This window comes from Phaethon aethereus (assembly GCF_964289735.1).
Source record: "Phaethon aethereus genome assembly, chromosome: 7".
Classification (NCBI taxonomy): Eukaryota; Metazoa; Chordata; class Aves; order Phaethontiformes; family Phaethontidae; genus Phaethon; species Phaethon aethereus.
The window spans coordinates 5089077-5104309 of NC_138583.1; the positions used below are offsets into that span (position 1 = coordinate 5089077).

The 15233-nt window shown below is 49.8% G+C and overlaps 1 protein-coding gene across 3 annotated transcripts in view; it reads left to right on the plus strand.

The window, feature by feature from the left end:
* The window catches only part of CDH23 (cadherin related 23), a 200029-nt gene that overhangs the window by 89978 nt on the left and 94818 nt on the right, over positions 1-15233 (plus strand). For all 3 annotated transcript variants that reach the window (XM_082002394.1, XM_082002392.1, XM_082002393.1), the window contains one exon: positions 5555-5633. In XM_082002394.1, coding sequence (XP_081858520.1) covers positions 5555-5633 — 79 coding nt within the window. The remainder of the gene's footprint in view (positions 1-5554; positions 5634-15233) is intronic.

The following is a 15233-nucleotide window of genomic DNA, read 5'->3' on the forward strand; positions in this document are numbered from 1 at the left end:
GGAAAGGGGATCTCTCTCAAAGTAATGATGTATATTAAGGCTGGAGCTCAACGATCTCTTTGTGTTGATACACCAATCACAGTAATTCCCGGAACGTACGCTGTTTGCAGTAGGCAGAGCAGCAAATAATCGCTGTGTAACCTGTAATAGGGAATAAGTGAAGGAGGAGTGCTCACCAAAACAAACTGTTACCAGTTTTCTGATGGATTTAGAGATTTTAACTTCTCTTGGCCCCATATAACATCTCCAACGGCATTGAGATATCCAAGATGGATAGGTGCCACCAGAGACATGATGAAGAAGACAACTACTGAACGTGGGCAGTACTTTGGGTGGGATTGCTCTCTGGTTTGGACCCCAAGTCCCATCCTTCACAGGAGAAATCTCTGCTGCTGAAACAAGGATGTGGTTTGCTATGGCAAGCCTGGGGTTTAACGTGTACATTTTTGTCTCTCCATGGGAGGTCTTCTCATCAGCTCTGCCCTACCGCCCAAGGGAGCCAGTCATAGTGCAGAGTGGAAGCTGTCACCTCGCAGAATGGCTCAGTTACCAAAAGGGTAACAGCAAATTTGGGTGAGGAGTCTGGGCTTGTCCAGGTCAAGCCAACAGGCTGCAGTGGATTTGTGGGTGACATTTGCCCTGCCACCGGGCTCAGTGGGTCAAAATATGCTCGAGACATCTCATCCCAGCCCCAAACCTGCAGAGCTGAGACTTGCTGCTGCTCCACGCGCCCGCTCTCTGTCTCTCTTGCCTCTCTTTTTATCTGTGGTGCACAGCATGTCTGTGTTCCTCTATCAATGTATCAGGCGAGAATACCTCATCTAAAGTGTATACATTACCTAATAAAATCCTTCTTATTTGGGATTATTGCATCAAATTTTAATTTCCTCACTCGAGTAACAGCATGTCAGCCAGCCCGTCAGTGAAGAGCCGATAGAAGGTGAAAAGAGTGGATAAACTGCAGCAAATTACCGCAAACAGATCTCTATCAGCCCTTTGACTGGAATTGACTGGAATTAAGAAGTGAGAAATAGGATTTTTTTTTTTTTTCCGTGGCAGCTTTCTGAAGCGCTCCCCCCTCCTCCTCCTGCTGCAACGCTGGGCTGCGCTTTGCCTTTCAAGTCCCTAATCCTGTAAGAGAAGAAGAAGAAGAAGAAAAAGGGGTGGAGGCGTGCGAGAGGGGAGAGAAGTGCCATTGTGGCTCTTATTTTTCGCAGGCCAGGATCTGGAAGCATAATTTAGAAGCATTTTGGACACATGCTTATTTGGACACTGGAAAAAAGAAATTTCTTATTGGGCAAAGGAAGAGGATGCAACAGGGAGAGACTTTGCTGGTCGCCCTGGAGGTGGTGTATCTTCTTCCGTGATGCTGTTTATCTACTCAACGTGCTTCAGACATTTCTCCCAGGGCACCCAAGTGCACCAAAGCTGCCTGCAGCTGTGACAAAGCTTGACGATGTTGTATTTTCCATCCTCAAAGTCTTTGTGGGTGTCCGTCCTCACAGTGTCTGTAGACTGGATAGCATCGTTGATGTCCTCCAGACAAGTTAATAGGTGCTGGAGCAGAGGGGCCATTTCCCCTTGCAGAGATGCTGTTGGTCTGATGGCCCTGCTTTTGGACCTCAGCTGGTGCATGATCTAGGCAGCATCACAGCTTCACTTTGAGGGTGCAAGAGGAGGAATCCACTTGCTAAGAGAGAAGCTGAGGCCTATGAAAGTGTGCTTTATCCCACAGGGAGCCACACAAAGGCAAGAGGGGATACAAACCCCACTGGTAGTTGTATTCCCTTGCAACAGCATGGTACAGATACGTGTCAAATATCATTAGAACAGTTTTAATTCTTCAGCACCATCCCCCTCCTCTTCAAAAACTCCTTGGGTTAAAGAAATAATGTAGAATCAGTGCTATTTTTGCCCTAGAGTCTCAATAGCTCAGAGTTAATTCTTTCTTACAATATTTCCAGCCCATCAGTGTGAACACTTTATTAAAAGCTCAGGGTTTTATTAAAAAAGGATTGATTTACCCCTGCCCCTCTTCAAAAAACCCTCAGATTTTGTTTGGATAATGTGCCATTCTTTATTTTCTTTGCCTTTTTTTTTAAGCATAGGCTTTTCCAGATTATTACTTTTCTAAACCTTCTTCCTCCTTCCCTAGAGGGAGAAAGTTATTCTGTTCTGGTGCTTCGGTCTATACCCACCACCCACGTCCTTTCCTTGCAGCCACCGTTGTCTGTGGTAGGCGGGCGAGGTGTTACTTGCTTTAAGAAACGTCAAGAATATTTGGGAGTTTCCAAGAGCTGCAGGTTCAGACCACAAATACATAGGGTAAGATCTGGGCAGAGATATTGGTGCTGGAAGTCAACTTGGTGTTTCCACGAGTAAGTGGAAGCCTTGCCAGGTGTGTTTGGCTAGAGAGGGTGGGAGGGTGCCCTCCAGTTTAGGGGTGCAGCTGGCTGCCTATGGGAACCAGAGCACAGCATCTCATGCCCTTGCTGTGCCAAGACTTAGATAGTGAAAGGTATCTAGGTGGTCTGGCAGGATTTGGGAGGAGAAATTAGAAATTGTTGAGCTGTGGTTGGTGAGAGGTCAGTCTTTGCCATTGTGGGATTCCCGTGATCAACAGTTTGTTTTGGTTTTGGGTGTTTTCTCATTCCTAGTCTCTCTTCTCTGGTTAGTTATCTCTGCTGACATGGTGAGCAAGACACTTCATGGTGGTCACAGGTACTAAGAGATGGGTGTAGCCTGTGTATAGCAGCATGTTTTGCATCACATCGTCTCCCCATCTCACTCAGACATGTGCTGAATGAGAATACTCCTCCTTGTTGACCGTGCTGAGCAATCATGCTCCTAGGCTATCTTCATCACTTGTTACCACGCACTACAAAACCAGTAATTGCCACCAGCTATGTGGATAACAGTTATGCCTGTCCTGTGGCACTTGTTTGGCCTCTTCCCCAGAAGCTTCAAGATTGATCCTAAACACTCTGTGGATGCTTGGGGAGGGATCATCCATTCCCAGGAACTGGGATCTGCCAGTCTTGTGGATATTGGAAGCCTCTTGTGAAGGAGCTGACAAGAAGGATGGAAACTAGGAGGGATGCAAAGGGGTGGCCAGGTCCTTGCCTCTGCCGTGGTTCCAGGAACGGTAGAGTGCTCAGCCCTGCATGAGCATGTGTTTCTCGGTCACTGGTGAAGTGGATGGGCTGGTGAAGGGGCTGGCGGAGAAGGAGGCACCACTCAGGGTTGCAAGAAGAACAGGGGGAGACCCAATCTCAGAAAACAGCAGCATGAAAGCTGTTGTCACGGGCTTCCCAAGGACCAGGCAAACCTTAGCATGCTCTCTAGCAGCCTTCATTCTTGGGATCATATGTCTGGGTAATTTCTGTCCTGTGGACACCTCTCTGGCACATGCTGCTGAGATACCCGAACAAGATTCCCTCTCCTCCCCTCCCAAACTTTCCTGACTGCAACATCTGAGCTCATCCTTTTATCTCTCCCAACAGCCCTTCCCCTTGGCTCCTACAGGAGGGACCTTTCCTGCAGATAAAGCGGACCCAGTGTCGGCCGGCTGATTGCTATTCCTCGGCCATCGCAGGAGCCCTGCCTTCTCCCGTAGCTGCCTTCCCTTTGAAATGTGCCGCACGGCAGGCGACACTTACCATTCTGTGCCGCTCCCTCGCTTTTTGACAGGCAATGAGCAAGCTGTCAGATGGACCAAGTGCCTTCACCCACCGCCCCTGCCACAGAGGAGCTCCCACTTTGCTGGGGAGCAGAGCGGGGCTCGTGCTGGCCCTGTGGGCATGGCAGATTAAAGCAGAGTACGCTGGGGAGAGCGTGCTGGATTGCATGCCTCTTCTTTTTTTCTCTGCTTTGCCTTGCTTTCCTTTCCACATGCCTTGTTCTGCTTTCCCACCTGCTCCTTTCCCACTTCTCTTGTGCTTTTTAGCTATCCTTGCTCCTTTGGAAAGGACAGTTATTGTCGGTGATTTAGAGGATCTCTGGCGGCTGCTGAGCCTCACCAGCCGAGTGCTGCTCAAAGGCCACTGACCTGCGATTTATGGCTAATGTCGGTTAATAATGTGGATTTACTTAAGGAGTCTATTGAAATGCCCTGGGAGATCAAGAAAGGGGCAACCTGCCCAGCCCCAGGAGCCTTCTTTACGGCCGGCTGTGGCAAAGATGGCAAGTCCCCGCTTTCCACTGGTGATGTTTCTGCAGCAGCTTTCCCTTTGGCCTTCAAGTGATGGATTGCAGGACAAACAGCACCGCTGTCCCACTGTGCTCCCTCGTTAGATATGCAAACGCCTCTGTTGACATTTCCTTTGAGGGAGAAAAAAAAAATTGCTCCTTTTCCCACTGTTAATAAACCAATGAAAACAAGAACAGCTGAGTTGTAAATTTTTTCACACTACGTTAATTATGTGCATGTGTTTGTACTCACATGGGCTCACTGCCGTGCAGCAGGGGCAGTACAGCTTACGGAGCTGACAGAGGCACATGATCTTTTCATTTAAGGAGCTAAATGAGAATTTTGGATCACACATTCTTCATTGGTTTTGAGCGACTCTTGGCCTTGTGGACCTTTTTGCTGGGGTATAAGAAACAGGTTTGTCCTGCAGGATGGAGGATGAGGTGGGTGAGCTGGAAGTTGCAGAAGCTCCTGCCTGTGGGCAATCCCCTGTTCTCAGCATCTGTCCAACCCTCCTTCTCCTTAAAGGTTTCAGTTAAAATCTCTGCAGCTCCCTTAGTTACGCAGCTGGATGCCGATGGTCAGCACGAGCATCCCTTGTCGCTTGGGGTGCCTCGATTGAAGAACGCAGGGGGAGAAGAGGACTGGCTGAAACTGGGAAGACCGTGGGAGATAAAACTGGTATAGTGACCAGTGCTGAAGCTTGTGGTGAGAGGGAATTGTCGATTTTGCTCTTGAGGGACTTCAGAGTGAAAATCTCTGCGACAGAGAAGCGTGTGCTTTTGCCTGTCAGCCAGAGCCTCAGCCTGTGCAGCTGTGACACTGCAAGGCAGCGTGTCCTGACTTTCCAGTGCTGCACCTTCAGCTCCTCCTTCCTCTTCTTCCTCAAGCACTGATAGTTGTGCTCACCGTGCTGACCTTGCTTCAAACCCTTCTCCTCTGGGCAAGGGACAAGCAGTGTGGGGAATGACCCTGATGGAGCGCTCTCCAGTCCCTGTGGATGCTTGCCCTGGCACAAACCAACTCTATGGTCAAGGTCAGCCTGCTCAGTGGTTCAGTTAGTAGGACATGCTCTGCCGGTCCTGCCCTCAGCATCACCAGCTGCCTCCTGGGATGGGTTAGCACAGTTTCGCAGCTTGCACAAGAGTGATGAGTGGTGAGCCCCAACTGCCCCAAGAAGCAGGGATGGGACTTTTCCATGACATGCCTTGTCCTTGGACAGGTTTTCCTAAGCACATGGCCCATGGTAAGAGATGCAATGCTTCGGCAGTTTCTAGGTGAGCTCTGCTCTCACTACCCTGCTCCAGGAGCCCCAGCAGCACTCGGCTGGGGTGGCTGTAATGCGCGTCTCCTCTCCCTCCCCAGGGTACCACCGTCCGGATGATAACGGCGATCGACCAGGACAAGGGCCGTCCCCGGGGCATCGGCTACACCATTGTCTCGGGTAAGTCACGGGGGGACGTGGTGGGAACCCCAGCTGGGCCGGATGATCTAGCCCTGCAATAAGTCTTTGTACACCCTGTGTCTGGGAAATCTTATTTGGCTAAGTTTCTCCTCGACTGTACTGCTGTCAGAGCATGTCGTTTGTGGGATCTCCCTTTCCTTGAGCAGCAGACATTATTTCTAACAAATTTGACAATATCTCATAGGAAAACCTTTCAGTCCTAATGACGAGCCACAAACGGCCCTGCTTCATGCAATGCCACAGAGGAGACCTGCAAAAAGCCGGGCATAAAACTCTTGCTGGTGGTGCGGTGGTTATTGTTTAGGGAGAGAATGGGACTGATTAACTGCTCCTGGTGGTTTCCATGGCACTTCCCGAAAGCCTCGGTGCCGAGGGCTGGCATTGCCAGAGCTTCGCAGGCTGAGAGGCAGGGTGCTGGACCCGCGAGGGCACGGGGCTAGAGAATTAAGCTTAATTAGAGCGGTGGAGACTTTCTGCCTTCTGGCAGCCACGTGGATTAATCCTGCCTTCATAGACTGGCTCCGAAGCCCGGGGAACCCTTCCCAGTATGTGTGGGTAGCTTGCTGAAACTGGTGTAGCGGGTCACCCACGGATTCTTGCTGCGCAATGCTTGGCTCTTTTAGGACGATAGCTCGGGGACCTCTTCTGACAGCAAAAAAGCCAGGGGCAGGACAGTCTGGGCAGGCGTTTCCAGATAATACACAGCTAGCTGCTTTTTGGAAGGGCCAATTTTTGGTGCTGGACCTGTCTTATTTAAAATGCCTTGAGGTCAGTGAGCCTCTGCCATATCCAAGGCAGACTTTGATGCTCGCTGGGCTGCACTTAGATGCTGCTTTTGTGGGGCTGTGCCTCAGGACGGACAGACTACTCAGGTTAACCCAGGAGTGGGAGACCAGCTTGGTGGGTCTGGGTTGTAGTCCTATTTCTGGCATTGCTTTTGAGGGGGAATCTTCACAGCAAGAAATGGCAGCAGTGCCTCCTCTCCCTGCTGTGCCACATGTTTTAGGTGCTGGCTGGCAGCTCCTTCGAGCTACACATGTAGAAAAATTTCCCAGTTTTGCTTCCTCAAAGCTTAGGCATTTCAAATGCTCTTTTAATCAACCTCTAGGGTCAAGGTGATTTCACCCTGACTTTCAAGTCCATTGATCCGGACTGCAAGTATCCAGGTCAGTCTGCCTTTGAAGATGCAAGGATTATTTATTCCACTAATTCCCTCTGCAATTTATTCTAATGTTCCCCCAGCATGAATTAAATGAGAGATTCCCCCAGATCGCATGTATCCATCTGGGCAAAGTGCAGCAGGGACTTTCTTTGACTGATGCGGGCTCTTTTTCACTGGAGACTGGACCGAAACCTCAAACTAATTTTGCAGCTGCCGCTGAACTACTGTGAGAATGGTAAAAGCCTTCAGCTTAGAGAAACCTCACCCAGCTCAAAGCCTGAAGATGCTCAGTGGGTGGGAAATCACCCCTGTGCTGTTCATACACCCTCCTTTGGGCATCTGATGATGACCACGGACCCTTTTTCTGACCCAGTATGCTGTAGGTACCTAATTTTCCCTTGTCAGCACCAGTGCAACACAAAGCTCTGGGCTCTTTATTTGACAGCTCAAACCTACAGAAACAACTGTGCTGTCTAAAGAGGGGTAATTCGCTAAATGCATCCCTCCACTCGTGGTCACGTCAGTCTTTCTGCTCACTGGGCAGTCACGGCTGCTCTCCCGAATCAAGGAAACCAAACCTGAGACCCTGGGTTTTTACCTGGAGCGTTCATGCATGCTCTTCTTGTCGTGGCTTTGGCTTTCCTGTGAAATGGCCACAGTGCCCCTTTGCGAGCGTCTCCCACTCAGTGCCAGGGTAGCCGTCAGCCTGGCCATTACGGCCGGGCGGAGGGATGGTGGAAGGGAGCCAGGTATGCTCCCGGAGCCTGGTGGTGGCGGGGTGCAGAGTGACAGGCAGGCGGATCAATGCAAGCATCATCGCATCTCCTTGCGTATGCTAAGAGCTTAATCTCTGCCCCTGGTCCTGCCTGGCGGGGGGCAGCTCTCGTATCGGAGGATCAGGCAGAACACATCAAAGAGTGATTAAACTGCTTTGCATTTTTTTTTTTTTAAACCCAAACATGAGAATTGCAGAGTGTTTTTGTGGCTGGCCAGGAGTCCTCCTCCCGTCGGCACCAGCATCTTGCAGAGCGGTGGTGCTGGGAAGGATCAGCCCGTGGATGGACGGAGGGATGACTGCACACGCCTGCTATTGCCTCCCACCTCCTCCCCATCCTCACCCTGCCTTTAGCTTAAGGTGGAGATTTCCAAAATCCCTGAAGCCAAGCTTCAGAATGCTCTGCTTCCATTTTTAATTGAGTTTGTTTCTAGAGACAGGGTTTGCCAGCTCCACTCAGCTGCCAGATTGCGGCTGAGATGCGTGACTGAGGGCAAATTTTAAAGAAAACATGGTCATGGGGCAAAAAATTTTTTTCCTGAAGTCAGCAAGGGTGCAAATGCCTCCCCGGCTCTTCTCAAAGCGTTCACTTATACTTCCCATGGTTTCCTTCTTGCTTTTGAAAGAAGATGTTACCTTCTGATGTCTGAGAGTCCGGACATGGGAACCAGCAGCTAACGCACCTCCAAAATCCTGCTCACCCAAGGCAAGCGATTTTTTTGGCGGGCAGGTAAAGCCTAATTAACTTCTCATTATCCTCAATCACGATGGTAAAGGTCAGCGAGCAGATTTTGTGCCTGAGCTGGTAAATTTTTATGGCAATTTTACAAAAAAAAGGTCTAACATAGGGAACGGGGAAGCAAATTAAATTAGAAACCGACCGTAAGCAAAAGTGAAAATGGCCGGTGGAGGTAGTAATTATACCTGGCTCTTCAGCTCACTTGCACGAGGGGAGGTGGTGATGATGCTGTTCCCATTCCGTGGCAGGGATGGGTGATGCCTCTCCCCAGCTCTCCCAGGATTTGAGGCACCAGGCTCACATGTGGCTGGTCTGATTTTACCTGCTAGGGTTGAATATACAGCACTGAGAGAGCTGAAAAGCAACCTAGCCATTTATCATTCCTTCGGTATTAATATCTAAAGCATTGGTATGATTTGGAGGCGGGGTTTAAAAACTAATTTGGAATTGCTGGTGTCCTGTTCAGCTCCGTCCCTTGGGTAGCTGTGCCTAGGGATATACTGCAGCAGCTCTTATTTGCACGGCTATCTCCAGCACAAGGTCCTCCTGTGACAGGAAAACAATAAAACTAAGAGATTAACCATAATGACATAAAATAAGTCTTAAGATCTAACTTTATGCTGCCAGCTTACAAAGCTGTTAAGCCTGAGATGACGGAGGAGCGCTGATCTAGCTGTGTCGTGGCATTGGCTAGTTGTCCTGTTGGGACAGACGAGCCTGCCTGCTGCCTGCCTGCACTGGGAATCACTTCCATATCTTACAGGGAAAAGCTATTTAGTTGTTTCTCTCCTGTCCTTCCAATCCAAGTGTTTTAACCCTGTGAAAACATGTACTTTTTCACCCCGTGCTTTGTGAGGAGCGGGGTCACCGCCCTGCGAAAGGCCATTTGAAAAAGAAATCCAAACCGAGACCTCACAATTCAAGCCCCTCGTGCCGACAGGCTGGTCGGGGCCGGGGCTTCCGTCGCTCCAGCGGGTGTTTCTGCTGTTGTTCCCAGGCAAAAAGGAGGGTGCAGGCAGCCCACGGCTGGTGCCCTGCAAAAGCCTTTCCTCCCTGGTTCCCCGGCTGCTTTTGACAGGTTGGAGATGCTCAGCCGCTGAGGTCAGGACTCTGTTTGAAGGACAGATAATTAATCCTGCAAAGTAATCCACGGTTCTTTTTTGGCAGATTTATGGAGATAGCCTCTGTACCGGGGACTCTGCCTCATCATCTTTCATTTCCCAGGCAAAGCGAGTGACTTGTTGTATAACACAACCTGTTCTAGATAAGGCTTTTCATTTAGGGGAACTCTCTGGTCTAACGGAGATTGATTTTCCCAGTGGAAATGGGAGGGCCCCCGGTGCTCTCGGCAGAATCAGGCCTGCAGACGGCAGTGTGTTTTCACATTTGCTGCTGCTGCGCATCACCTGGGGCGTGGGGAATCCTTTGGCTCTTTAAGAGAAGGATTTTTATCGTGAATTACATGGCAATTTAATTAATAGGTAGGAGGGGACTTTGGCCCGCGAGCTCTTGTTAGGAAAACGTATTGTGTGACTGCAGTCTCGTGCTTTGCTCGCTAGCGGAAAGCTTTGGGTTTATTTCCAGGACGCTCGGGAGACTTCATGTCTCCTGGCATGAAGATATGAAGGTGACCGGTGCTGCTTGGGCAGGCATCAAAGGGTTAAACCAGGACAAAAGGGTCCCGGGGCTCTGCAGGATGCCTGAAAGTCAGTCTCTGCCTGCCTGACACATTTCGGGTGCGATGATGGATGGGCAATGGGAGATTGCACAAGGGCAATCCATACGTCCTTCCCAGGGCTTGGTAAGTTCTGCAGGAGAGAAGGGAGGGAGCGCATGGTCTTTGGTCGGTGAGCTGGTCCTCAGGGCTCTTCATGAACCCTTAGGGCGTTATTTTTTTTTTTTTCCCCAAAGTTGATTGTTTTAGGAGGCTGATGCAGTTTCTCGGCAATGCGCGCTCTTCCTAAAGCTGGTGCGTCCCAAAGGAAGCATGAATTAAAAATCATTATTTGCCCAGTGTAATAGAAGCATGAGTTACAAAAGCAAGAGGGAAGCATGTCTGAAAAGAATTGTTCTCCGTCTTTCTTCTGGTTTTCCTGCTAAGGAATAAAATACCATATATATATACACATATATATGTAAAAATCGGTGCAGTAGCTCTCAGAACATGTTTCAGATGGTCTTAACAGATCTGGAGACCCCCGCTGCCTTCCTTTTGAAAGTGCAGCACGAACCCTTTAGGGTAAGGTTAAGTGGCCAAAGAGGTCTCCCAGCCCTCAGCTGCCAGCACCTCTCTTCGTGTTTTGACCTGACTTCATAAAGAAGGCAGGGCAAAGCAAGCCGCTTCCCTGGATCCCTTGAACTGGACATCAGGGAGGATCCTTGGATTAGGATCCTAATAACCTGCTAATTGTAATTTTCCTGTTGCCCGTTGGCCTACATGGCACCGGCTTTTTCCCACATTCGGATCGCTTGGTGAACTACTAGGGTGTTAAAGTCCTCATAAATTACAGCTGCTGGGAGGGCCTTCCAGCGTGATTTAAAGGCAGTCATCATAGCAGAACATTTCTGTAGGAGGACACGCTGATGGGTGGAAAAGTGCCTCGCGCCGAGTTATTCGTCAAAGGCTGTTTTTCCACCCTGCCAATGCAAGGGGATGAGACAGCACAAAGAAGAGATGGCAGCAGTGGCTGCAACCCCTCTCTTCTTGGCTTGCTCCCCATGTTCATCCCCGCTGCTAAAGATGCTTCATCGTCACGTTGGCATCGTGCTTTGGCTCCCTGCCAATCCAGAAATCGCTGGAAACAAATACAGTTGGGGTAATGGTTTCTGTGGCAGGTGGTCCCCCAGCAAATGGCCTTCAGTAATTAAAACTATACATTCCCATTTATGTGTAAATATGAAGCAAAAGCATATTTTTTGTTTAATTTCTGGGACTATTTAACTTCCTGGGATTTAATGTGTGTTCGAGATGTTGGCAACCACTGGAGAAGGATGAACCTGCGCTGCCTCTGTTCATGTTGGGGCTAGAGAAAACCACGGGTTCTGAGATGGTTTTTAATGGAAGATTTTCTGAAAGGTGTTGAGCCTGGAGGTGTGGGGTTTATGTTAAAAGCTGATTCAGACTTGTTACCAGGCATATTACAGTGTATTTCTTTCACGTTCTCCTGCCTGCTGCTGTGGGAGAAGCAGGAGAGGTGATTTGTGGGTCCCTCAATCCAGCCCAGGCACAGTAGCCGTTAAGAAAGTGCCAAGTTTATGTGTACGCATCCTTCGGCTGCGGGGTGAGAGGGTGGTCTGCAACTGCTGCTCCGAGGTGGCGATGCCTGGCAGCCCGGACCAGCCCGTTCTCTCTGGGAATGCACGCTGCCTTCCACACCCTCTTTATTAGGACAAAATCCTCTGCGAGCTCAAGTTGGGGGTTAAAGTGTTGCCTTTACAGAAATGAGTGAAAGAAATGCTTACGGTGGTTTTCCCTGCGCTGCTCTGCTGTCTTGACTCATGATCCAGTTGTTGGCTGCTCTCCCGTAGCAGGTCTTAGGGTGAGATTCATGGAAAAGAGGAAAGGCTGGGAGGAAAAAAAGCCAAGCCAGGCAGTGCTGATTATTTGCCTTCCCTTTGAGCCACTGAGCACTTTTTAGATGACGTGGGGGAGTGGTGGTTGTGGTCCAAGACTCAGCATCCTTTCGTGTGATGAATTACACTCCGAGCAGCGACCTTTAAACTCTGCAGGCTCTGTTCTCCTCTCTGGTACCCACGTGTAGCTCCCGGGGGCTTCGGGAGGGGGATTGCACCTCGGGTGATAAATCTCTCCTTTTATTTTCTCTTACTGTACGTTTGGTTCTAAAAAAAGGGAACCGTGCGAGCATTTAATCCGAGCTTCTTTTGCAGCTCTGCAAGATCAGAAATTCTGCCGTTTGTGCTAGAACGGGCAATTAAATCTTTTGGGGAAAGTACTAAAAATGCCTGTTTGCAGAGCAGGCGCGTGCAGAGGAGTGCCGGCACGCAGCTTTGGGCTTGAATCCGTTGTCCCAGAAAGAGCTGTATCCTCTGGGAAGAAGAACAAACCGAAGTCCAGAGCAGGAGGAACGGTCACTGTTTTCTAGAGCAGAATGTGACAGCAGCTGGATTTCACGCAGAGTGAAGAAATATAATAACTCCCCTTTCCTTTGGAAATAACTTCTTCCCTTTGAATTTAAGCGTAGGGTGAGGAATCTGCCCTGGCCTGCTTCCCTGCATATCGCACGGGGGCAAAAACTCAAGGTGAAGAGCAGCGAGGTGGTCATGGCAGCTGACGGACTATTTATACGATGATAACTGTGTCTGTTGCTGACTCCATGAACCACATCCAACAGCATCTATTTCGGTGCCGAGGAGCCCTGACAGAGCACATTTTGATTAATAAATTATCCGGCGCAAGGTGTGTGATGGGTTCCCCTTTCACATCTCATGAAAGTCATCCGCTCCAAGTTCAGCAGCTCAGCGAGCCCAGGGCCTTTCGAGGATGTGACTCCCCGATACAAACGGCCCTTCGTGTAAGGGGGGTGGGAAAATCTGCCTGTGCGGGGGAATCGGCTTCCCCTGGATGACAGGTAGCTCTTCACTAGAGCTGGACAATAGCTGCATCTCTCTCTCCTATGATTCTGAATGGTGCTCAAAGGCCAAAGGGGTAGGGAGGAAGGAAGAGACATCAATGTCTTTTTTTTTCTTTTTTTTTTTTTTTCCTTGGGTTTGAGCCAGTATTTTTAATGGCCTTTTTAAACTGTGAGAGCATTGGCTGAGGGCAATTAAACATTATGGCCCTCATCTATAAAACCCCTCGTTATAGCAGTGTTTCTCCAAAATGATGCCTATGCCACCATCCGTTCCTCAATGAGCCTGGAAAAACACTCCAAATGGGCTACTGCGATCCATCCCATTGCTCCCAATCCTGGCTGCAGTGGATGTAGGAGCTGCTGCCGCCCATGTACCCGCACACGGATGGAGGGATGGGAAAGTTTTCCTTCTCCTTTCACCCGCGTCATAACAAGAAGCTGGGCTTGAATGTCCTGAGCAAGCCTGTTCCTTGCCAGGTGAGAGCAACAAGTCTGCCAGGAATGCATTCGTATTGCTGTCCCGAAGTTCGTTCTTTTTTTTTTTTTTTTTTTTCCCCCCTCACCTTTCCCCTGTCTTTTTGAGTATTTAAAAACATTGTCTGTTTTGCTTTTCTTCTCTCTGCACTGCCTTTTGATGCTCGGCCTTCCCATGCTCAGCCTTTCCCTTCCCAGTAGCCTGCCTTCCCATGGGGGTGTCCTTCTCCAGGGGATGCTGCCTCCTAGGCAGCCTTGTGTTTATTTTCTGCTCTGCTTTTCTTAAAGCCGTACTTGCTTTCCCAGCACTTGAAAGCAGAGCTCCTCCTTTGCTGATGAAAGACCCATTTATTCCTTAGCTTTGCCTGCTCCATGCAGCGGAGCTGGATTGCCTGTGAACGTGCCACATCCTTGTTTGGATGGGGAAGGAGATGGAGGACATGTAAGCCTGTGCTTAGCAGAAACCAGAGCGTGGTCTTAGGCTCCCTTTTCAAACCAGAGGCATGGAAATGAAGTCCTTGGTCTCCACGTAGAAATGCTTTGGTGGCTCAGGCCAGACCTCAGGCTAGGCAGTAGATGGCTCGGGCAGGGACACATCCAGCAGCTGGAAACTCCTGAGCCATCATTGCCTGCCTGGTGTGGAGCAGGAGGCTGTGTGCGCCATGGCGTGAGCACTGCTTATGGGAGAGCATGTGAGTGGGACACCTTTCTGAAGGTCACTTGGCTTCCGTGTCAAGCGCAGCCATGATAGTTCCTGTCTGTGTCGGTGAAACAGTTTGCAGAGTGCAAACTCGGAGATGGAAAGGTCTGTGCCGTTCTGTGTCTTCTGGATCCACAGGATTATCTGGGGATCTTGACTGAGTTTGAAATGCCTGCTAAGATTCTCCATCCCCTCTGTGTTCTCCACCTCGTGTCTGTGCATTGCCATATCGCTTCAAAACCAGTGACAAGCAAACCCTGGTTTGCTCCGTTGGCGAGCCCGGCAGGCAGCGCTGGCCATCGGCCGGAGCGTTGCGGCAGCGTGGAGAGGAGCTCACGGTGTCCACCTGCCTCCAAGGCCACGGTGGGCACAGACCCCTGTGCCCAGGAGCAGTACAGAGAGCGGTGGAGCAGACAAACAGCTTGAAAACCGTTCAGCCGGTGTGGCTGGCTGCACCGTTAGCTGCAGACTAAGCTGCACCTAACCCAGGCTTGGCTTTTTCCTGGGTCAGGAAGCTGATGGAGAGATAACAGGAAAGAACCAGGTGGGGAGAGTGAGAGACTGGGGGGAGGGAAAGACAAAATTGGGTATTTTTTCCCTCACTTTTTTTTCTTTTCCCTTACTCTGAGGAAAGTGAAAACATGTGAAGATGATTAGAGAGGTTTTTGCAAAGAAAGCGTCTTGGGGGAATGTGCATTGTTTGGCAGCGCGAGTACTTCATCGGGGATCACTGGCCAGAGGAATAATGAAATGATGGTTGGAGAGGCGTTGTAGAGGAAATTATGAAAGGCCTCTGCGGGATGAGTTTGGAGACCCCTCTTTCCCTTCTGAGGCTAATTTGCAAACCCAGCAATCCCCTGCTCGAAGAAAGGCGCCCCAGAAGGTATCAGACGCATAGCTGCCATCCGAGCGGTGTTGGGGAGGCTGAGCCTCTGGTGTGCTGCCTGGGATGGTATTTGGGTCCTAAATGTATTCATCTATCCTGCAAAAAATGACTGTGGTCAAATATGGAACACATAACACTACGAATTTTTAGGACACGGCGCTCGGTGCTGTGTTTAGTCCTTTGTGTCAAATTCCTGCCCTAGTGACCTATTTCCACTAAAACCCATTGGTCTCCGCGTTTACTGATGCCTA